This window comes from Camelus dromedarius, chromosome 21 (genome assembly GCF_036321535.1).
Source record: "Camelus dromedarius isolate mCamDro1 chromosome 21, mCamDro1.pat, whole genome shotgun sequence".
Lineage (NCBI taxonomy): Eukaryota > Metazoa > Chordata > Mammalia > Artiodactyla > Camelidae > Camelus > Camelus dromedarius.
Genome location: NC_087456.1, coordinates 35,317,723 through 35,341,625, shown reverse-complemented (window position 1 = coordinate 35,341,625; position 23,903 = coordinate 35,317,723). Strand labels below are relative to the sequence as shown.

Here is a 23,903-nt window from a genome sequence, read left to right as displayed (position 1 = left end):
CATTCACACCTGGATGTTCTGCGTTTTACACACTTTGTAAGATCACACACAAAGAACCTAAACACTTAAAGAAAAACTGTTCTGATGACTTTAAAATTTAAAAAAAGAAGAAGAAATAAAGAAAAAACAGAAAGAGAGCCAAGTCTCCCTAACCCCATCTGAGTTAGGATGTCCGCCAACCTGTGACAGCAGGAGTCCCATTGTGAGCCGTATGGTCCCAGGAGACTTCCGCGGTGGGGCTGCCTGGGTTTAGAGGAGGCACGGTCTCTGAGGCGGCCTTGCCTGGTTCAGAGATGCTTGCGGGTGAGAATGCAGTGGTGCGAGCAGGAAAGGGGTCACTTGGAGGCAGACTTGTGGATGCCTCTGTTGTGTTCAGTCCTGCCACAGTCATGAGAGATGCAGGGAGGAGAAAATCAACAGGTGAGGTGAATCATATCCTGAAACGTCAGCCCATCTGAGCCTACTGACTCCCATCCATGACGATGTGTACTTAAATGTGCATACATGTACGTGTGTGCCCATGCACACACCACACAGCTGTGAGTCACGGTGTATATGTGTATAGGCGTGTGCATTTGAAAGTGCACACACGTATGTGCACCTGCATAGATACAGCTGTAGATGCCATCAGAGGTGTAGATATAATAGATTAAGATCGAAAACAAACTCAGCAGTAGAGTGTGTGCCTCTCAAGCAGGAGATTCCGGGTTCAGTCCCCAGTCCCTCCATTAAGATAAATAAATAAATAAATAAATACAACTTAATTACCTCCCCTGCACCCCCCAAAAGTATATAGCACTATATGTCAGTTATATCTCAATTTTTAAAAACTGGAAGAAAAATACTTTGAAAAAATGTCTAGGGGAAGGGTATAGCTCAGTGGCAGAGCACATGCTTAGCATGCATGAGGTCCTGAGTTCAAGCCCCAGTACCTCTATTTTAAAAAAGTCTAAAATAAATAAATAAAAATAGTAAAAGCCATGGAACAGTTGCTAAAGGTAAAAATGGGGAAATGGAGCTAAAAGCAACTAGTCTCTGACCTCTTCCCACTTAATTGCTAGATTCTCAATGTGCAAAGCAACTAGGTTCAGAAGGATAAAATCCAAGGCATAAAGATGACTCCAAGAAATTGTAAAGAAAGAAAGAAGGAAGGAAGGAAGGAAGGAAGGAAGGAAAGAAAGATAGAAAGAAAGAAAGAAAGAAAGAAAGAAAGAAAGAAAGAAAGAAAGAGAGGAAGGAAAGAAAGAGAAATTGTAAAAGATGTATCAATGAAGAAAAGAATAAAGATAAAATTGGGACGTGATTATGCAGAGGGCTAGGGTTCCAGGAGAAAAAAATAAAAGACCAAACTTCTAAAAGGCACACACTGATTTTTTTTTTTAATTGATCAAATTCAAACAAAGCGAAGGCCAGGTAAAAGACTGGAAGCCAAATTTCATAAACAAATAGACGAATGACCCAAGTCTATAAAAATGGGTTTTTTTTCATGACAACGAAAGAAACACAATTTGAGATACTGATATACCATCTCCCACAGCCCCAGTGCACCTCAGAAGAAGAAAGCTGAGAGGAGGCGGGGTGTGGTGGTGCTCACACAGCTGGCCTGAGAGCAGAGCGGGCCAATGGCACCGCGTGCTGAAGCCTCTGCGTCGCGCTCTCTCGCCCGGAAACAGTGCTCCTTTATCTCAGAGAATGGGGGAGTTCGCCAGTTGTTTTAAAAAGGCAAAACAGCACTGTGATCGCTGAAGATTAGGATTATAGAGGTGTTTCCCTAATGTTCTCTGTTTGACATGTATTTACTTCTACGAATAGCACATTTTATGTTTTTCAATGTCTAATTAGTGAAAAATGGAGCTATATGCCACTAGTAGTTTTGTTCATTCAGCTCAACAAGGCTGGATGAGACAGCACAGCACAGATAGGGGAAGGGGGGACAACTGGGGGGGGCTAGAAAAGGGGCAGAAATGCTAAGACAGGACAGAACTGAGAACAGGAACGGAGGGTCACTGACTAGGAACAGGAAGATGACACAGGGAGGACCCAGCTTCACTCGTGAATGTCACAGGTGACGTGAAATCCATGTTTGCTAAATACACATAAACCCTCTCTGAGCCCTGTAGACCCCCCTCCTCCCCTCCACGCCAGCGCCCAGGAAAGACCGCAGAGCGGTCTGTGATTACAGAGCCCCAAAGGGTCGCACGGTTGTTCTGTGTGTTATTTTCCAAAGAAAATGTCCAACCTCTAAAATTTCACATCCTAATAACTCACAAATACATATTTTTACTAATACATTTTCACCCTTAATTACATGCCATCACATCCAACTAAGTAACAGGCAAGGAATGTCTTCCTGTCTTTGGTGTAAAATCATAAATCTAACCTGTGTTCGTTCTCTCATTGATATATGTTGACTAAAAGGTGGGAATGACTGCCCTCTCCAAAAAGAATAAAAATTTAAAAATTAAAAAAAATAAACGTTCTCATCGCAAGAAAAAATTTATTAAAAAAAAACATGTCAGGGAGGTGGAGGAGGGAGAGAAGATGGAAGAGAGGGAAGGAGGGGCTTGAAGTTCTGTCCAATAACATTAATTCACGTTCATCATTAGAGACTAGACCCATTATTTGTTTGCTATGTTTAGGTTGAACTCACTTGGGAGTGGCAGGGTTCCGATGATCCCTTTTGCTTTGAGGAAAATGTTGCAACAATCTCCCTGTATCACCCACTCCATCCTTTTGTCAGATTTGAATTACAGAGAAGGAGAGTCACCCCAAACACCCCACAGGACAGCGCTCTACCGTTCTGAAGAGCCGCACCCCTAAGGCACTCTGGTCTGGAGCACATTTAGTCCCTGGTGTGTGAAGAAACGGTGTTCTGAGAGCCACCCTCCCACCCAGAAGTCCCGTCACCCTTGCACTCATTCTAAAGCTCCGTGCACACTCCCTGGGTTCATAAATAAGAGTTTAATTTAGGGTTAGGAGACGCGCTCCAGTTGCCAATCCCACGCGGTCCCCGCGCGCACGCTTTGCAGATGCGCTGGTTCCCACTGGTCTCCGTCCTGCTGGCGGTGTTTGGCAGGGGCCGTCCTGGATTGGCACCTGGGAATCACGGTTCTAACTCACCTGGCTCCATCCCCGGGAGGCTTGCGGTAACAGAGTCCATGCAGAGATCGTGGAAGCTCTCCGCAAGGTGAGGGTCACCTATCGTTTCAAACATTCACTCCCCTTTCCACCCCGTTCCCACCCCACCTGCAGAAGCAACCGGTCTCTGTGGTTGAGATGAACTTATCCTCCCGCAAAGGAGGAATGCCCAGCTGCGCCCCAGTAGGTGGCATAAGCCAATCACAATCCGCTAAGTGGCAGCAACTTTCATGTACGGATGGAACCTCTCTGAGGCACTATAAAACTACAAAGTCCCAATATTACGCCTTTTAAAATTAAGACCGCACGCTTCTTACGCATATTCAGGAACATTTTGTTACAGTTCTTTGTTTCTGAAGTTCGGCATGAATTTTTCTTTAATTACAGAAATAGTTCCTTTAATAATCCAGTTCTCAGAACACTGTGAATGTGCCTCACTAGAACTGTGCCTTATAATGGTTACATCAGGTTATCTTAACGGCTTTACCTACCATTGCATAATGTCAACCATATAACTGATCAGGAAATCAAATAATATAATTTCATAACAGTAACACTTTAGCGATGTAATTAACTTTTAACCAGATGCAATCTAATTTCTCTCTCTTCTTTTGCACGTGATATGTATGAATTTATTGTCAGCATCTGCATTGCTTAAATTTATCTCAGGATTAGGACAACTTGTTAAAACTGAATTCAGTTGTGACAATAGAATTTGGAAATGATTATGACAAACTATCTTAAATAATGTCAAAGCTTTTCTCTTGCAGGAATTTATATGTATGTAATTATGTTTAGAATTCTCTCTAATTTCTCACATAGCTCCTTCACTATGAAGTTTTGTGATCAAACTAAAATAAATAAATTTATTTACAATGTTAAAATTAAAAAAGAGGTTGGAAATCTACCATGTGATTTGCTGTCCATATAAGAAAGGCTATACTTTATACACAAAATACATTTACAAGTAATAATATATATGTTCAGGTAGTTACCAAAACTTATAAGCAGGCATATTATGATCAAGAGAAGGTCAAGGACCATTCATGATTATAAAGCTTGTCCTTAAAAATGATTTCACTAGATGATAATGGAAAATTCTATCAATATTAAGTATATAAAACTGGCAACAAAAAATAAAGTAAAATCCAAATATTAATTCCTACCGTTAGTTGTAGTATCCACACCTTGTCCTGCAAAAAAAAAAAAAGCATCTCTTAGAAAGATTCAAACTTCATACACACATGTGTAAATGTAAGTTAGATTTATGTATATACATGCATATACATGCGTGTGTGTGTGTATGTATATACACCTCTGTTAGTTCACATTTACAAAGTGGCAACTTTCAGTACCTTTTACCCCAATGAAACCATATTCCTCCTATTGCTATCACGTTTACAAAGCCCAGGTGTGTCAAAACTATGCTATTAGGTTTTGAAATCTCAGGTAAAATTTAAAAACATAATAGAATAAAGGAGAGCTACTGGAATTAATTTCTTGTCTGCAAAAGACTTTGAAAAGACTTCTCAAAAGGTTTTCCCAAGTGCATTCATTTATTGAGATAACGATTACTGATTGACTGGATAGGTCGGACCCTCTCGTGTTTAAGACACCTGCCTGCCTTGGGATTCCATGCTCTGAGGACACACTGATGGGAAAAAACTTTCTCCCCCTGAAGCGCCATCAGAGGTGCATGATCCTGTATTCTTCAATTACACCCCCCTGGTTTGTTCCACGAAATAAAATGTTTCTTTTTATTATACGCACATATACGAAATATACAATATATAAATGTGCATAATTATTACAAGATATAGTTTAAAATACATAGACCATGTTCTTATTCTCTCACTATATTGTCTACTTTTCCTGAATCATTCATACTTAAGTATTGTTTTAAGTTTACATTATTTGCATCTGCATCCTTGCCCTGTTTACTCAGCGTTTACCCTTCTACCCGATATAAAATAACTTTCTTTTCATTTTTATCTTCCCATTAATAATCTTCCTTCTCCTCTCATTTTTTAAAGTTTTATGTAGTCTTTCTTTTTCAGTTGATTTGGGGGGGGTGGTAATTAGGTTGATCTGTTTAATTTTAGAGGAGGTGCTGGGGGCTGAACCCAGGACCTCGTGTGTGCTGAGCACACGCTCTACCACTTGAGCTGTTCTCTGCCCCTCCTCTCATTTATTCTTATTTCCTTCTAAATTAGGTTCTTAGAGTTGTGATTTGCAAAAGAAGGAATAAGGGAAATAAGATATCGGTGTAGCAGTAGCTAACATCGCTCATGTTTTAAGCAAAAGGAAGAAGAGCCATCATGGTAACGGCTTGGAAGGAATTTCCCGTATCGCCGCGTTCAAAATGTTCAAGTTGGTCTGCATGTGTGAACACACTTCATGTAATACCTGTCTCCTCTCTATCTGGGAAACAGAGAAGCTTTTAAATGTCTAAACCTGTTTGATGTGCTCCTTCTCAATAGAAACACTTAAATCCTTGGAGCTTCAGATGAGTTAATTTGATTCAGTTAGGTCCAAGGCAGATTTATGGTTTTGCTGGCACGCTATTAGTGGCTCGTTTCAAGCATGGTGAAGGTTTCCTTTGCCCTGAAAAGCTCATAATCCGTAAGACATATAGATAAACAGAGAGAGGTGGAGACAGCCGTAGCCTCCAGCGGTCTGCAGAGACACTTAGGTTATCCATGCACCTGACTATGACTAAAAGCTAAAATTCCTTCCATCTGAGATCAGCAAGAATCATATAATAAGACGAGGAGGCGGGGAGGAGGAACCAAGTAGCCTTGGTTACGTAACAAAGAGCCTTGCACATAATAAGTGGTGGATAAGGCACTGTTGGATGATTCGGAGCATGAGCAAACGCAAGGGAGAAACCCGGCAGGCCTGGAGACAACGGCCTGGGGAGAAACGCCAAGAGCGAGTGTTAGAAACCTGATCCCGAGGCTGGACTTTCTTTCCTGCATGACGGAATCAATTCATATGGAGGAGAAATCGAAACATAGATCTGATGACAGAGAAGAGAGGAACCTTAGCGGTGCCTGTGCTAGCTCCATCGCTGACTCCACAGGTCGGACGGTCTACGGCTCCCACCCGCTCATCTGTGGCCACTGAAATACGTAGTGCAAAGGACACGGAGCATTTTATAAAAAGGAGTTATAACTTGCCACCTATTTATTGGGGACATGAGAAACACGATGAGGGGCTGATAAGGAAGCTGTTTCTTTTCTCACTTAAGCGCTATGAATCCTAGAGTCAATATGACAGAAATGTTTCTGACCCATTTATCAGGCCACATACATGTTAACAGCTCCGGAGATATTCATTTAATTCCAATCAGTTCGAAAGCAATGCATTTTTTTAAAGGAAAGCGATGATGTGTAGCGTTTTAATCTACGTCTTGAAAAGGAGAGTAAACTGTTACCAAAATGAAGATGAAAGTTTGTAGAGATTTATCTTTTTTAAGAATGTTTCAAGAAACAATACTTTATTTTAATAATATTTTATTATTATTCTAGAATATATTATCCTAACAGTATTTTATTGTTACTAACCGCTAATATTCATTGTTTCCTGAGTGCCAGGCACTACGCTAAGCCCTCTGCTTGCATTTTCTTTCCTAAGCATCACAGTGGCTCCCAGAAGCTTAGAGACGGCAGGGGCCGTGGCTGAGTTCTCGGGGCTGGTCCGTGCGAGCCCGGACTTGGCCTGAGCCCATCTGACTCCACAGGACTGGCTCTCCACCTTCAGGCATCCCGCTTTCCCCATCATCTCGTCCTGCAAGCTTTTCCTCACATCCGACCTTTCAGCAAGGACATTATTCTAGCCAGTGCTACAGGTTCCATAGAGACTGGTGTTTGTTAACAGCTCATAAGCTAAGTAAAAACAAAAAAGCATCTTAATCAGGATTGCTCCGCAGAGCAAGTGATCAGTCGTGCTACACCTGCTAAAGTGAACTTAACACTGAACACAGACTTTCAGATTAAATGCAGTGTGCTGAGTGAATGCTCTGCATATGTCACAGACAGAGAAAATGCGGCGGTGTGTCCATCTACTGCAGGATGTTATTTCACCAGGAAAGTCAACCAAACAACAGTAACATCCAACAAAGTATTGCAGCTCCCCACACACCTCTTGTTTAGCTGTGAAGTGGCTTCCGGAGCTTGGAACAGAGAAATACCTCGTCTGTGTAACTACATACCTATCTGTGCCGCCATCTACGTATTCCTGATCTGATCATGCCCCCACAGCCAACATTTCCCCCGAACCCTTTAATCCTCAATACCAGAAAATCCAGCATCCATGGAAAACAGCGTAATATCTAAAAACCGATCACTCTCCTTTTCCTTCTGCCTTCGTGCTGGCTTCCCACAAAGGATCCCCGAGTTGAATATGCATTTTTTCTACCAATCTATCTCAAAATCTGATCCTAAATTCTCCCACCAAGTGATAGTAAAACACAATAGCATTCCTCACGCTTTATTTCACCTTCTTTGTAGAGGACTACACACACAGACACACACAGACGCACGCAGACACACACAGAGACACGCAGACACGCACAGACACACACAGACACACAGACACACGCAGACACACGCAGAGACACCAGCCTCCTGTCATTTTGAAAGACAACTCCGAGCCCTCGGCATCACAGTTGAGACTTGGGATGCGACTAAAATGACTTGTTTCACAGTCACAAAACCCTATAGGCAGATATACCGTCTCTGTAGCACTCAGGTAATATCTAAAGGACATATTTCCCCCCTCCCCCCAAAAATGATCCAACGACTTTTACAGAAACATCAGCGGGACACCAACAAGCACTCCCGCAGAGCCTGGCTCCCCGCACGAGGAAAGGCAGCGGGTAGGTGAAGTGATGTGCGTCCTCAGAGGGGACCGCACCAGCAGCCGTCTGCACAAGGTGTCAACATCTCACCCCATTTTGTAACTCTTCCTCAGTTCTCTGAGCAGTGATTTCAAGTGTCTGTTGCATTTCGCGAACCGGACATCATCAGAACATTAGCAAAATCACAGCAGGAGGGACCAGCGCTGAACAAGACCTGGTAAGAGTGCTTGTAGGAGTCATTTAGTTGTGTCACGATCTACCCATTTGGCTGCTGGGTTTAGCCACGGAGTGATCTGCCTGGCCAACCAGGTCACCTCCGCTGTCTGGAGTGGGTGACAGCCCTAGTTCGTGCATCACTTGAAAGCAACCATTTACAGTTAGTGGAGTCACATGAACCCAAAGCAAATAAAACATCTGCCTAAAGCACTCAATAACCAGTGCATAATAAATGCCCGCTTAACATTAGGAGGCTGTGTCCATATAAATAACGTTACAACGTATGTAAACATTATCTGTGAATAATGCTGGGAGGGTGTGGAACGCGGGGAAAGAAAAATGTGAAACAGTAAGAAATAAGAGGGCACGTACTTAGGGTGTGACAATGAAAGAAAAGCAGCATCAAACACCGCGTTTCTCTAAGTCTAAGCTGCGCCGAGTGTGCCCTTAAGCTCTGCGCCCACGTCTCGCCAGGTGAGCACAATAAAGCAGAGTGCCGCCGTGCACCTGCGGCTTCCGTGTGTTACCCTTTGACTTTTACTTCTGGGGGCAACATTTTCTACACCTTTTTTTTCCTTTGTAAGTGCCTGTTTTCATCATTTAGACAAAGGAATATTTAGAAATATCCCAGTAGGTGGCACCATAGCACCAGAAATCTGTAGATCATTTGTGCTTTAAACCTGTGCCTGTGAATCACCCATGGAATTGACGAGGTACAAGAAACAGAGGAAAATGTAGATAACAGACCACTTGATCTTCAAAGCTGTGTTATTCTAATACATGTATTGCTACCGAATTTACCTTTCCCAATATGTTTCTTTTACAACTCAAAATGTTTAAGTGATGGCAAATCAGTTACCTTGAAGTCACACCCCTAAGTCCCCCATCAGAGATTTCAGCAAAAAACTAAGGAATTAATGGAGTGAAAATGACATTTCAAAAGACGTACTCGGGCTTTACATACCAACCATTACCACCACCCCTCTCCCCCCACCCCAGCCATTCCCATCTCCCCTCCCCCCACCCTTCCCTTACCTCTGCAAAAAGAATGGAATGCCATTTCCAAAGGGATTTAAACCTGTCTAGTTCAGTAAATCTGAGAAAAATACAAGGACAGAAGGGGGAAACAGAAGAGACAACATAAATGCTTATTTTCAGCGTCCAGCCTAAAATTAATGGTGGCATGTCTTAAAAGTTGAGAATGCAAACCTGACCTCCATAGACACAAAGGCCACCCAAAAATGGAAAAAAAGCAAATCAGGACAAAAATAAGGGTCCACGAAAACAGATATGTACGGTTTTCCTTGCTCACTAAGTATATAATAATAGTAAAGCAGGAAGATAAAAATGAAAGGATTGCACTTTTACTTATTCTGCAAATCTGATATAGAGTTCACAGACAGCAAACCCAAGGAGTCACAACAAATTAATAAGCATCTCTGGAGAAAGCTCTCCGTGCAAGTGACAAGCGAGGCATTATCTGGATTTCAGAGACCACAGGACAGTCTTCCTTCTTTCCATCAGTAAATACAATAATCGCAGGAACAGTTTACTGAAACAGTGTGTATCAGACAGTATGCAGACCTCTTTGCATATTTTTGCCCTTAAATATCCCAGAAAGTTGATGAGTTGGCAATTATTTTTCCTATTTCACAGGAAATGAAACTGAGACTTACAAGAGTTTAGTAAATCATTCGCAGACACACTCAGGAAGGAGCAGATGGACAGAAGACTGTCCACGGCTCGTTTTCTTATTATTTATGCAGACTTTGTGCTAAAGCATTGGGTCTATTGTTATCAGCGCCCAAAATCCCACAAACCAACCAGAAAATAATTTTAGACATCTCAGTGGGTATAGAAACCTAAGATTTTAATATCTATTGACATGTAGCTCCTTTGATAGGTAAGGAAACTAAGGCCCAGTGAGTTTAAATGCCTTTCTGACTTCATGCAATTTAGTTACAGCCATAATGTACACATTCCACCAATTACACAGAATTTCAACAGACCTTTTTGGCGGCCTCACTCTTAAATGCAATAGTCATCCAAGAAACACAGACAGAAGCCTTTAAGGACAGAGACCAAGAGAAACAAAAGGGAGACCCGGGAGAAACAAGACAGTACAAGACCCTGAAACCAACTGCAATTCATCTTCTCAGAAATGAGACAACATTGCATCTGTGGGCAAAACAAGGGGAGATAAAAACAATACTCCAAGATCAAGCAAGGAAGTCAATAGATGCTGGCTACAATTTTTGAAAATAAAAGAAAAAAGAAACAGCAGGACAGCAGAAAATACCATTTAAAGGTGCTGAAATCACCTAGTGTTTGTTTTGGCTTCTGGGAAAATGGAGGATGGGGAAGACGATGGGGGGAGGATGGGGGAGGATGGAGAGGAGGATGGGGAGGAGGATGGAGGATGGGGAGGAGGATGGGGAGGGGGATGGGGAGGAGGATGGGAGGGGGATGGGGGAGGATGGGGGAGGAGGATGGGGAGGAGGGTGGGAGAAGGGTGGGGAGGAGGATGGGGAGGATGGGGGAGGAGGATGGGGAGGAGGGTGGGAGAAGGGTGGGGAGGAGGATGGGGGAGGATGGGAGGAGGATGGGGAGGAGGATGGGTGGAGGATGGGGGAGGATGGAGGGAGGAGGATGGGGGCAAGGACCAATCCTACTTACTGTAGACCTTACAGAACTGTTTAAACATTCAGCTCACACACACACACGTGAATAAAAACACAAGTAAAAAGGAAATGTATCAGTCTGCAAAGCTGAGCTGACAATAAACAGGGCAAATACACAGGCCCCTGGGAGGAGAGATAAAATTTTAAATTCATAATTTTTTAAATGCAGCAATCACACCCAGCTGTCTCCCAGCAGCCGTCACGTGCAACAACACAAGCATTCCTGCTCGTCTGTAGGTGCATGCAAGTGTGCACTCATCCCCGAAAGCAGGCGTGCATTTGTATGTCTTTTATATTTGGCTTAAAGCATCATGTTATCAATTTCTGCCATTTCAATTAACTAAACAAATAACAAGAAAAAATTAATACACACAAGATGACCATCTATAAAAGATTAGTCACTTTGCCTTACTTTCTATCTTAAAATACTTATCTATAAATCACAGGGGGGAAAACAAGATTGTTACTTCCTGTGTGATGACAGCCAACCTGAGATCCTTGATTCAGATTCGCGTGTCTTAAAATGGCCCACAGCCAAACTCTTTTTCAGAAGTGCATCATGCTATGTGACCCTTGGAAAGATTTATACAGTGTGTTAATGCAGTAGAGGCAAAGAGAAATGTATGCAGCTCTGCTCAACCCAGAATCTCCCCCAAAGCATTTGCCACAAACCCGTTTCTTCCGTGGATATTTTGTAGACACTGTCGTGGACAAGAGGACCAGGGGACCTCAGTGTCCTGAGATCCCAGCCTGTGATGCTGGTTTGCGTCTGTGATGTGCAACTGTATGTATATATTAAACATAGAGATGAAATCAGATTAAAAATCCTGGGCTTCACCCCTGCAAATTCTACTGAGTGGATCTGAGGTGAGAGGTGGCTGGGGCAGTGGAATCGTCTTACAGCTCTGATGGTTCTGGCGGTGAGAAGCAAGGGCTAAGGGTGATTGGTGAAAACACTTCCTCATGCGTGGCCTCGTTAAAAACATTTCTCAGAATAGGTTTATTTTTGTATTAAGTGTGTCTTTATTTCTTAAGAAAATGTCCATTTTCCTTTATAAAAATCCAGGGATAAATACCAAATTTATAAAATATACTCAGGATAGCAAAAGCTGTATTATATTATATTAATCTTTAGGAAGCATATGTTTTCATACCTCTTCACTTCCTCCAGGGTGGGGAACGAGCATAATCAAAGAAACGAAGAGTCACCAAAGGACGCTTGCCCAGGTGGTGACATTGTTTTATCAGTGTCTTTGGTGCTGTTAATAGTTTTTGCTGTTTGTTAACCAACTACTGGGTAGGCGGTGCTATGGTAAACAAGGGCACGCATTTATCTAATCAGAAACCCCACAAAGCAGATAGCATGGTCCTCTTTTTACAGATGAAGGCTCTATCTAATAAAGATATTCATCTATTTACTAATAAATATATGAAGGCTAGAGAGCTCAGAAGAGAGTTTGGTTTTGAATGCAGATCCGTCTGACTCCAAAAAGGTCCAAGCTTATTCAACTAGACACTCCCACAAGGGGAACATGCTTAATTCTAAATCCAGTAGCTGCACTAAAGAGACCCAAGATGAGTAATGTGTCGAGTGTGAACCATCAAAGTGGGATTCGGAGTAAGTCACGCACTGAAATTAAGTTTTACAAAGTGCAAATAGCTGAACAATGGCTATAAAAGAGGTAGATTCTTACTGTTTAGAAAGGCGGGGGTGGGGGTGGGGTGAGGGGGCTGTGAACAGGCCTGTAAAAAACCCAAAATCAAGCTATGAACTTAGCCTTCAGTATTTTCACCCAAATCTTCAAGGAAGGAAAAAGAGCACATGCCGGAAAAGGGCTTGCTCTGATTGTGCCCATGCTTCAAAACGAAACAACGGAACCAAGAGCTTGCGCAGGACCAAACCTACGCCCCTAGAAGGAGTGGGCGAGGGAAAGAGGGGGCTGGGGGGGGGTGCAGAAAGTGGGGGGGGGGCGTGCATGGATCCAGCGATGCGTTCAATGACTTACGGCACCGTCCACATTTTTTAAACGAACCGGGAGTGAAATTAAAATTACGCCATTTTTTTGGTGACCTAAATACAAGATAACAAGGAAAACGCAGATCAACACTAGGCTGCGGTGAGGAGTCTGCCCAACAACTGGTTTCCCGTCTCACAGAAGGGTCCGAGGGTCTGCCGAGGCCCCAGGAGTGCAGGGAAGTAAAAGCAAACGCTGGGGCAGGGGGTGGGGGACGACGGGGGTGACGGAGGGATAAATGGGGAGTTGGGGATTTGCAGGCACTACTGCTGTGTACCAAACATATAAACAGCAAGGTCCTCCTGCACAGCACAGGGAACTGCAGTCAGTATCTTGCAATCAAACAGCTTATAATGAAAAAGAATACGAAAAGGAATATGTATGGACGCCTGAATCACCAGGCTGTGCACCAGAAACTAACACAACATTGCCAACCGACTAGACTCCAATTAAAAAGAAAGAAAAAAAAAAAGCAAAGGCTGATAAACGCACTACTAACTTCTCATTTCCTGGTGCTGAAAGCTCCCAACAGAAACACTTGATTGACTTTCAGAATCATTAAAGGAGCGGGGCCTAACGGGAGCAGCTCCCCGCTCAGATAGGCGAGGTTTTCAGCGGCTCTTGCCCCCGGACGGCTGCTCGCACGGCCAGAGCAGCGGCAGCGGCGCTTCTGCGCCTGCGGTTTCTCCCCCTCGCTGCACTTCTGTTTTTCTGATTCTGAGCCTTTATAGGAAAGGAAGAGGTGTAGCTGGTGCGGTTAGGCGCGCGGGCCTCTGCAAATGGTGCAGCGCGTTACCATGGCGCCGGCATCCTCCGCCCCACGTCGGGGAGAAACCACAGGTCTCCAGCCGACGGTGGGGCCGGCTGATAAGGCCAGGAGCTGCAGCGAAGCTGGATGCAGGTTGCTGTGCTTTTGTTTCAATGAAGAGGTGGTTCCAAAACGCTGGAGGACGAGGAAGAGGACTCGTTTCCCTTGGAAGCACTTCGTTTGGAAAAGCGTTTGCCAATGACATTTTAATGTGAAAAAAAAAAAGTTCAATCCAATCTTCTCTCCAGTAACATAAAAAGTCACCCCCTCCTGGGCCCGTGATGAAATCTGATTCATTAATTACCTAGTGCAACTTGGAGAAAAGAGATTGGCAGTGGAAGAGAGATGGCCTAGAGGCCAGTGAGGCAGCTGCCCTGGTTTGTAAATAGAATGCACACTCCTCTCACCTCAAGACGATGAAATGGCCAGAGAGGAGGCGAGGCTATTTTGAAAAGTGCAGAACCCTTCACCATCTCTTAAGGCTGTTCCTCCCCCCACGACATACCACATCAACCCTACTGTCCCAAGCTGGAGGAGTGAGGTGACTTCCTTAGTGTCACACTTGGAGTCTCGTGAAAGGTCACGCCGGAGAAGCAGAAGCGCACGGAGGGGCTCGCTGCCTTTCCATGTCACCTGACACTCTTCAATCAACAGTTTTCCATGCTGAGTATTTCTACTGACTGTCCAGGTCATTGCTAAAAATAATAGTTTCAGGGCATAGAAAATACTAACCTAGTGTATGAACATCCAGAAATCACCTGTCCTGGAAAAGGTCAGGAGACCATTTTTATTTGACTTTTACAGAAAAGTTCATATTGGGTGAGTTTTTCATGCCTTTTTCTGTCAGGAAGGTTTTCCTCTGTCTTGAGTGAAAAAGGAACAGGTTTTTGAATGCCTGCTCCCCTCGGCCTACCTCTGCATGATCAGCGGTGTTACTCTTGTTTTATAAATAAGGAAAGAAAGAGACTTGACGTTGAAATAAATTGCTCCAATACAGAGTGAGTGAGTAACTGCCAAAACTCAGTCGCAAGTTTGCCAGACCCCAAAGCACCTGCGTTTTTTACCAACTGAACAAGGCCACCTTCTGGGAGTGGAGGACTCCACATTCATTTCACGTGATCCTTGCACTTTGAGTCCACGGTCTGAGAACACCTCCTCTCTGGGCTCTGGGCTCCTTTCCCTTCCCCCGCCTTCTCCCTGGTCCAAGCACCCATCCTGTCCTCATTCACCAGCCTTTATACTCAGTTCTGAATTGTGACTGCCCCGCCCCCCACACGCATGCCGGATACAGCCACCGCGTCCACCTTCTTTTTTTTTAATGGAGGTCCTGGGGGTTGAACTCAAGACCTCACGCGTGCTCAGCCCACGCTCTGCCGCCCCACGAGTCCACTCTTAGAAGGTGCTGACATGCGCTGTTCTCATTAAATTATTTTAGTAGCAGATTCTAAAATCTTTACTATTATTACTGAAAACCTTTCCCAGTCCAGCTCTGACTTGCCTTTCCAATAACAGTATCAATGTGCTTAACTGAAATCACTCGTTTCAAACTCAGCTCAAATGCAATTTATGGCAACCCAGCAGGATTTAAGCACTTGGCGCCTTCCTCCCTGTCAGTTTAATCTGACCCTAGCCTGCAGTATCTTTCCTTCTTTTAACGACCCTGGAGCCATCCTCCAGACTTGGTTCAAATTCCAACCTCATGGCAATTTCCTGGTCTCCCCAGGCCACTAAGGTCTTCTGACTTCTAGAATAATAATCATGTCGCACTCATGGGGATGTTGATCATAAATTGACTTTAATTAGTTATCTTTTTACGCAGACTGGTCCAGTTAAGCTCATAGACTGTGAAAACAGCGCAAGGGAGTGTGACCTTGGAAAGGTGACATACCCCCTCTGAACAGCAGTCCTTCAGTTAATCTGTAATATCTACTCGTCAGGCTCTATGCCTGTTCGATAAGATACTGGCTGTGAAGCTCTTAGTTAAGCACCCAGCCCTTGAGTAAGCGCTGAGCACTTCCTCACTTAGGAAATCAAAAATGGTCCTAATCACTGTTTTTGTCACCACCATCGCAGCGACCACCTCTGGGCACTGGACTTCTTAACTCTCTGTGTGTCTCCTACAGGTGCCGGTGAAACCGGCACCCCTCGCATTTCCACAGCAAAGGCTCGTTTACGGAAGGTAAATAATAAATACCTCGGGTTTTGGTCTTAGTCGAGCTCCCGCACGCGTTCCCTCAGTGACACAACTTTGAGCAATGTGATTTTGAAACTCCCTGTAAGATATGGGATGTGTAATTCCTCATTTCACAAGACGGTATTGTGGTTCCTCTTGCCATTTTCATGTGCTTTTGAATTTTCATATACATCGATATTTATGGCCTGCGATGGAGAACAGAATGCAAAACAATGCCCAGAATGACCTGGGCTTTGCATTGGGCTCAGCTGGCCTGGCTTTGAATCCTAGCTCAGCCTGTCAGGACCTGGTGCAGGTTAAAGAATGCCTGCGGGCTTCGTTCTCCTTGTGCAGAGACAGAATCACACACCCAGTGTGTGTGTGAGTAAATGGGACGATGAGATGTAGTGGTGGTACAGGGCTTCTCGAAACAGACAGCAGGCACACAGGTGGTGTCAAATAAATGTTCATTCCAGTCAACACCATCCATCCCTCTGCCTTTTCCGCTTGGTGGCCATCGATGGTGACCCTTTTGCAATGGGCACCAGGGACCCAGTGGTAGTTAGAGCTCTTTTAAGAGGCTCTTGGGGCTGAGCCATGTATTCATTTACTTGGCCCGCCAGATCTCATTTTGTTTTTAATTATGAGGTAGGTAAAAATCTGTACCTGCTTACTGTCTTGAATTCTGAATTTCCGCATGATTTTTCCTATGGTTAATGCCACTTGCGCTGGGCAAGAAATTTAGAGTCCAGAGTTCACAGGCAGAATGCGGTATTCCGTGTGCCCTTGGCTTGGATGCTCTTAGCACAGGCAGTGCTGTGTTTTATGCATTCCTTGTGCACTCCCCCCACTGCGTGGAGGGCTTTAAAAACATCTTATCGAGATCAAGGCTTATGAGTGACAGCAAAGATACCAGCCCTCAAACACACATGACTTCCCAATCACCTCTCACCCGTGATTCTATCTCTGCAGCAGCAGTGGACACGGCTGGGCCCCACGGGCTCTGAGTCCCAGGCCGCCCCTCCCAAAGGTGCTCGGACACCAGGGCCGTGTCGTCTGGGTCCCAGACATCAGGCCATCACCTAGAAAACTACCCCAGAACCCCTCACTGACTGCACGGATGTGTAGTTTGACAAACGCACCAAAAAAAGATTGTCACAGCTGGACGGAGGAAGACACAGCCTCTTGTCAGCCTCACACTCCGTTCACCGTCCCTCCTCACTGACTGGTGGAGACACTCCCCAAAGGCAAAAGAACACCGCAGGCTTTTAAAGCGGTGCTAAGATCATCGCCCTTTCAGAACCTCAGAACATGGCTTCTCTCTGCCTGAGAACTCGGTGGCCAGGGCCAGCCTGGGTGTCCACACAGCCCGTCAGGCTCCATGTGCTGCACTGAGGCTGGTTTGACTGAATCAAGTTATTTAAAAAGCACAAAACAACAACCCCAAGCCCCTCAGTAATAGTGGAGAGAGGACATGGAGGGGCCCAAGTAAAACTGCTCTTTGTGGGTCTGTTTCCCACGATAGCCGTGTCTTTTACTGCCTTTTTCACGTTAAGGCGCAGTTTTAATCTCACAGAGCACCCACAGCCTTGAGTTTGAGGCACAGCCCTCAGTTCTGAGGCAGGAATGGTATTCTGATCATCGGCAGAGCTCTGGACAGGCTTACGGGACATCAGCAGGGAGAGCAGAAGTGAGCCCACCCATTTCAGATCCAGGCACGCAGCTGCTGGTCAGATAAAGCTGGACTTTAAGAATAAGATTGCCTGGGGGAGGGGAGAGTTCAATGGTGGAGCTCAAGCTTAGCATGCATGAGGTCCTGGGTTCAATCCCTGTGCCTCCATTAAAAAAAAGGTAGAATAAAAAAAAATATTGTTTAAAGACCGAGTTGAAGATTAACCTTTTAAGAAAAAGAATAGGGGCGCTGTCATCCTTTTGTAGTGATAAACCCTTCCAGAGAAAATGGACCACTTGGGTTTGAATGATCAGTTCATTAACATATTTTTATAACTTACACCAAATTCACAAAGATAGAAAAATAATTCTATGCCTGATCTATGAAAAGGAAAAAGATTTATTTTCATTTTTTGCATCACTTTGTCTGATTATGCTCATCTACTCCAGTTGACCCTAATCAGGGGGGCAATGAGGCCCAGATCAAGTGGGTTCTTACTGTTAACGAGATGTTGACAATGGCATAGACTTTTTAAAAGAATAAAAGCTAAACGTGCTCACAGCTTTTCATAGATGTGGACAGCATCCTTCACCTAAGGCAGTGATGGTGAACTTGAGATACTGGTCCAGACGCCCATAAAAAGAAGACACAGTCTTGAGGCCAGAGAGGCAGTGCCTTTTTTACTGCATGTGAGGAGTAAGGAAATGAGGGAAATAAAGGTCTTTGGTTTAAGAAGATAAATTTGGATTCAGTGGAAAGTGTGTAGACACAATTTTTTTCAAAAAAGTTGTAATTGCTCTTTCACGGTATATCCAGAGAATACCCAGAAGTCTGCTGGCCAAAGAGCCTTTCCTTTGAGGGTTTAGCCCCCAGGTGCGCACGTAATTCATCCACAGTGTGAAAAATCAGTGAATTAAATCTTTGGAGAGAAGTATCTGTGAATATTTAGTGACTCCAAAATTCTTAAATTTGGGTTTGCTTTTTAAAAGATACCAGCAAAGTAAAAAAAAAAAAAAAAAAAAATCTATGTCTCACAAACCTTTCCGTCTCAAAAAATCTATGTCTCACAGAAGCTTATTTCTGGGGAAATTCTGTTTCATTTTGAGAATATATTCTTCTGCATTCTTTCCTACTACTTTGTTGATTTTTCCATAAAAGACTGCATTCCTTAATACCACTGGGGGGTGAGAAGAACAAACTCTTCCATTCTTCAGAATAACAAACTGAGGGTGAGAGCGTGGACTTAGCCTCTGTCATGGAAACAGGCAAAACAGCGTCTGTTTGTTTACTGAAAACAAATAGTTCCCTCTTTATTGACTCACCCTAAGTATTTTCAAGTTCCTTTGATGTACATGAGTCCATGTTTGATGCTAAGGACACACGGTCCTTGGCCTCAAGCAACCTACAGGCTATGAGACACACAGTCACAGCGATGCAGTCATAACAGCACTAACGCACCCAGCACGTACGTGCCAGGCGCCACACCAGACGGCCCGCACCCCCTGTGTGTGTGGACCACGTGTGTGAGCGTCCTCCATCACCGCAGTCACACGGGTATGTGTGACCGTTATCCCGATTTCAGAGCCGAGGAGAACACAGCATCACACGGCTTGTCCAGGGCGCTTCACCTGGTGCGCGGCACAGGCAGGGCTGAGACCAGACAGGACGGCGCCGAGTCCGTTCTCCCCATCACTGGGCTGCCACCACCCGGCGACCTGCCAAGTGCTGCAGTGAGCCAGGTGCAGCGTGCTGGGGAAGGAGAAAGAGTGCCTAACCCGGCCTCGGGTGATCGTGGGTGATACCCCCCAAAAAAGCAATGTCTAAGTAGAGGGGGACCCGTGGGCGTCGGGCAGGAAGGGAAGACAAGTCTTTCAGAGCAAGAGAGGAGCGTGGCCCAGAGTGGAGAACCCAGCACAGCTCAGAAAGTGAAAGTTGTTCTTCGTGGCTGGAAAGCCAGCAGCACGGTCGGCCGGAAGGCTAGCAACGTTTCTGGAAGCGAAGCGCACGGCCGCTGGCGAAGGGCCTCCTGTTACAGCCTCAGGAGTCTGAGCGTTATCCTCAGGCAGCAGGAGCCACGGCAGAGCCCTGAGCCGGCGAGTGGGCCCCCCTGGCTGTGCCGAGTGGAGCTCAGGGAGGGGAGAGGAGGCTGCAAGAAGCTTCCAGAAGGCTGGCTGCTCGAATACTTTCAGTTGCAACTAACAACAACAAAACAAACCCAACTCAAACAGAAAAAACACTAAGGGACTGATTATTTCACCAAAAAAGGGCCAATTCAGTGGCTCAGCAACAGCGTCAGAGCCCAGGGTCCTCCTGTATTTTCTCTGACATTCACAGGCATCAACCTCAGTGCCCTCAAGGTCTCAAAGTGACGAGGTGTCGCATTCTCACAAAACAGCAACCAGAGACAGGAAAGGGGCCTCGCCGTCCTTTGGTTTCTTTTTAAGACCCAGGACGCAGCTTCCCCTAAACCTCTTAATGTCTCATTGGTCTAAATCGTATCACTGTCAAGGGGAAAATGGTCACCGTGATTCACTTTGACCAACCAGGGCCTAAGTGTAGGTCACATGGAAACAGCAAGATCTAACTAAACTTTAAATCACTCGGAAAGGCATGAATAGCTAAATAATTAAATAAACACAAAGTGAATTTCTTTTTTTAAAAAGGAAGTTTTCATGAGCCAGAAAAACACAGAGGTGCGGGGGGCGGCGAGCTCAGGCCGTCCCGCTGGAGGAAGCCAAGCGGTGAGCGGCGGCGGCCGCGGGCGCGGGGGGGGGGGGATTTCAGGAGCTTTAAAGGCTACGGACTTGGGGATATTTTATGACTAAATGCTGAGCTGCGGGAAACGGAGCGATTCAGCGCACATCCTAAGTTTCTGCTTTGGAGCCTAGCTGTGCGAAGGCCGACAGCATTCACTGGGCCGGGGAGTGCGAGGGCCAGTGGGCCAGTGGAGGAAGACGCTGCGTCCGGCTCGGGGCGTGCGGCGTCCGAGATGCCGGTGGCGTTCCAGTCGCAGTGTCCGCTGCGCAGCTGCGCAAGTGGGTCTTTAAGGCAGAAGAGCAAGCAAAGCTGGGGATACAGACGTGGCAGCCAGCCCCTTCCAGAAGGCAGAGCAGCGGCGGGGCCGAGCGACGGCCCCCGGGGAGACGCCGCCCCGGCGGCGGCGCCGACGGAGCCAGCAGGAAGGGGGAGCCCGCCCGAGGGCTGAGGCGAGCAAGGACGCCCAGAGGGGCTGGGCTCGTGCTCTGTGAAAACTAGGAGAGGAGAGCGCGTCTCAACAGGAAGAAAGCAGGCGATGACGTCCGCGCTCCAGGAGCGGCGGAGGAAAGCGAGGCTCACGCCTGGTCCGGGGATCTAACGTTTCAGAAGCCAGGAGGCCGGGGGGCGATGCTTGGGTGTGAAAGCCAGTAGTTTCGGGGGCGGATGAGGAGAAGCGGCCAGAAAGTAGTAAGCAGGTGGGTGGACGGGAAGCGAGGGGTGCAGCCGACGAGGCTGGAAAAGGCCTGAGAAGGGAAAGGCAGAGCTCAAGAGTAACTGAGAGACACAGAGCGGGAAGAGGGTTTTAATTTGTTAGTTATACTGCCCTTACAGTGACTTCTCCTAAATTGTGTTTTGATGATATTACTTATAAATTGTTTTGGAGCTTACGGGGGAAAAAGATCCCTAGATTTAAAAATTGTAATGTAAACATTTCTGAAACATATTATGTAGTAAATTCATTAGGAAATTATTTCAGTCTTTATTTTTTCAGCCTTTGTTTTTATTAAGTAGTCAGTGTGTCCAAAGCTGTCTTATGTTTCACTTTTCAATGTATTTCTTCAATAGAATTTTCTTTTATTACCAACCTTTAAACCCCAGACTGATCAGGTTTCACATTAGGAAGGTGAATATAATTTTTATACCTAATGGGATTGTAGAACATTATTAATCAGGTATTATAAATATGTTATCATGAATTTGGGTTTCAATGTCTTTCCTTAAAAATGCTGATGAAAGGCAAAAATAGGAACATTCATATTCAGTATTTAAGCTGGGTCTGTCATGTGGGCCCCCCCAAGCTGTGCCAGAGGTGCACTTGTGTGACCGCACTTGCAAAATGTCTAGATCACTACCAAAACTCCTGAGATAAGTATAAAAATGAATTCAAAGCAGAAGCTAGGAAATACTTTTAGATTTCACTTAATGTCAAAAAAAACAAAAACAAAAAACAAAAAAACCCAGCATTTGTTCTCATAGTTGTGAAATAAGATGTTCACAACAGAAAAAAAAAATAAAAGGGGAACATATATTAGCTTTTCTTTTATAAGGTCCTTGGAGTGTTGCCAGAGAAGTATCTGATCAAATCCATCCTTTTCCAAGTGCACTTTTCAGGACGATGGGAGTGTGAGCAGATGTGGAGAAGAAGAGGGTGTACAGTCGAGCGCTGCGTCTCCATTGTTTACTGGACGTTACAGCTCAGAGACTTGCTTATGAATTCAGTTAAAATAAAACTTGTTTTCAAAAAATTTCCCAGTAGTATCTTTGTACAAGAAACAGATTTTTCATCTGCTGATGGGGGAGAAAAGGGGTCTTGGAGTGACTATAGGAAGTCCTGGATTTGACCCTGGCTCTGCTTCTGAAAGAACAGACAAGTCAAGGGTCCATATCTGTAGGATTCAGCAAGGGGAGGCTTAGCAAAGGTAAAACATGGTGTGAAAACAATGTAAAAATTTGAAAAATGAATCGGGGAGGGTAGAGCTCAGTGGTAGAGTGTGTGCTGGCACGCAGGAGGCCCTGGGTTCAGTCCCCAGTCCCTCCATTAAATAAAGAAGGAAATAAGCCTAATTATCCCCCTAAATAACCAAATAAATAAATGGCTCCAGAATAAAAACTTGAAAATGAAGGAACATATTTTAAAAGAAGTACTTAACTTTAATCTAATTCTATCATCTCTTTCCAAAGAAGTAAGTCAACTCTTATCTCAGACTTCATACTTTGAAAAAAATCTTGATCAAACAATTCAATTTTCTTCCAACCTCCTACCCAAAGGAAACCTATCAATAGACTTTCTAAGTCATCAAATGACTTCCTCGCAAATCAAAGGAGTTAACATTTTTTTCCTAATTGCCTAATAGCTTCTAGTTAGTGTCAGAAAAAATGCGCTAGCCTCTTCTCCAGAAACACACCCACACACCCACAAGCAAACACAGTCGTCATCTGCTAAACACAGTGATTCATTAATGATTGTCTAAATGTCATCTTGAAGACTGGGGAAGGTGAAGAATGAGGATTGTCAAGGTTTAAAAACAAATCTCATTTTGTGAGCACACAGCAGGTGAAGGAGGGAGGCCCCCACAGTGGGAGCAGTAGGGCCAGAGGCTTGAAGGGACCCTGGGTGCAGGTGGGTGGTTGTGAGCGTGGGAAAAGCTGGCGGACGTCCAGTGTGAGTACCACCCCTCAGAGAGGCAGAACCTTGCACAGGATTTTGGCGACCGAGGCGACAACACTAAGAGTTACTCATTTCCACACCTATTCTCAGATCTACCATGATTTGAGTTCTGAAAATAAGTGTTCATTTTTTGTGGTTTACTATGCAGCCATTTAGCTCCTTCTTTGTAATTCTGACCCAAAGTGCTAGCTGTGGGTACCAGTTCAACCATGTTATTTGCACAGAAGTCACTCCTTTGAAACCACTGCCATTAGGCTGAATCATATAAAATGGTGTCTTCTGTAGACCAACCAGGACCCACGATCGTCAACTCTACGGCTCAGACTACAGACCACGTGTCACCTACTGGACATACGAAGATACCCTTGGTGGTCTTGTTGCTGCTTGCTACATGGATGGGTGGCTTTTGCTAACCTCACTTCATCACCCTTAAATATATCGCTGTTCACCAAAGGGCTCTAATGCTTCCATTGGGAGAGATGGCCTCCCCAGTTCTGAAAGGTGAAAACACCGACCTTGGCCTTTTGGAGTCTGAAAGCTCTGCAACCCCTAAGTGTTTGCCTGCACCTCTAGGACCCTCAGTCTTAGCCTTCTCGGATCCTTCCCTTTGGTTCCCACAGACCTTTCTCACCTCATGTAACAAAATCTTTCATTTTCCTCCTGGAATACGTTTTAGCTGCCGCCATATTCCTCGCTTCCCTTTTAAATCACCTTTGCCGACACAGCACCCACCTAATACCTTACCATCCACTCGCACCTCAGCCTCGATCATTTGTCTTCCCTCCAAACCGTGCAGTTGGAATGATGCCACTTATTTGGTATTTACTTGCCAAATGCCTCAGCCCCCTTCCTTCCTTCTTTTAAATACTGTCTATTCTGAGTAGCTGTATGGCAGGCGTCTGGCAAAATTAAAG

At 44.9% G+C, this 23,903-nt stretch overlaps 1 protein-coding gene across 4 annotated transcripts in view; it reads right to left on the bottom strand.

Moving 5' to 3' along the window:
- PTPRC (protein tyrosine phosphatase receptor type C) overlaps nt 1-23,903 on the bottom strand; it is a 102,531-nt gene that overhangs the window by 51,471 nt on the left and 27,157 nt on the right. For 3 of the 4 annotated variants that reach the window (XM_010982198.3, XM_010982199.3, XM_010982200.3), the window contains exon 3: nt 4,305-4,331. In XM_010982198.3, the coding sequence (XP_010980500.3) occupies nt 4,305-4,331 (27 nt within the window). Of the gene's footprint in view, nt 1-180; nt 379-4,304; nt 4,332-23,903 lie in introns of all 4 variants that reach the window. The other variant, XM_010982197.3, reaches the window with a different exon arrangement.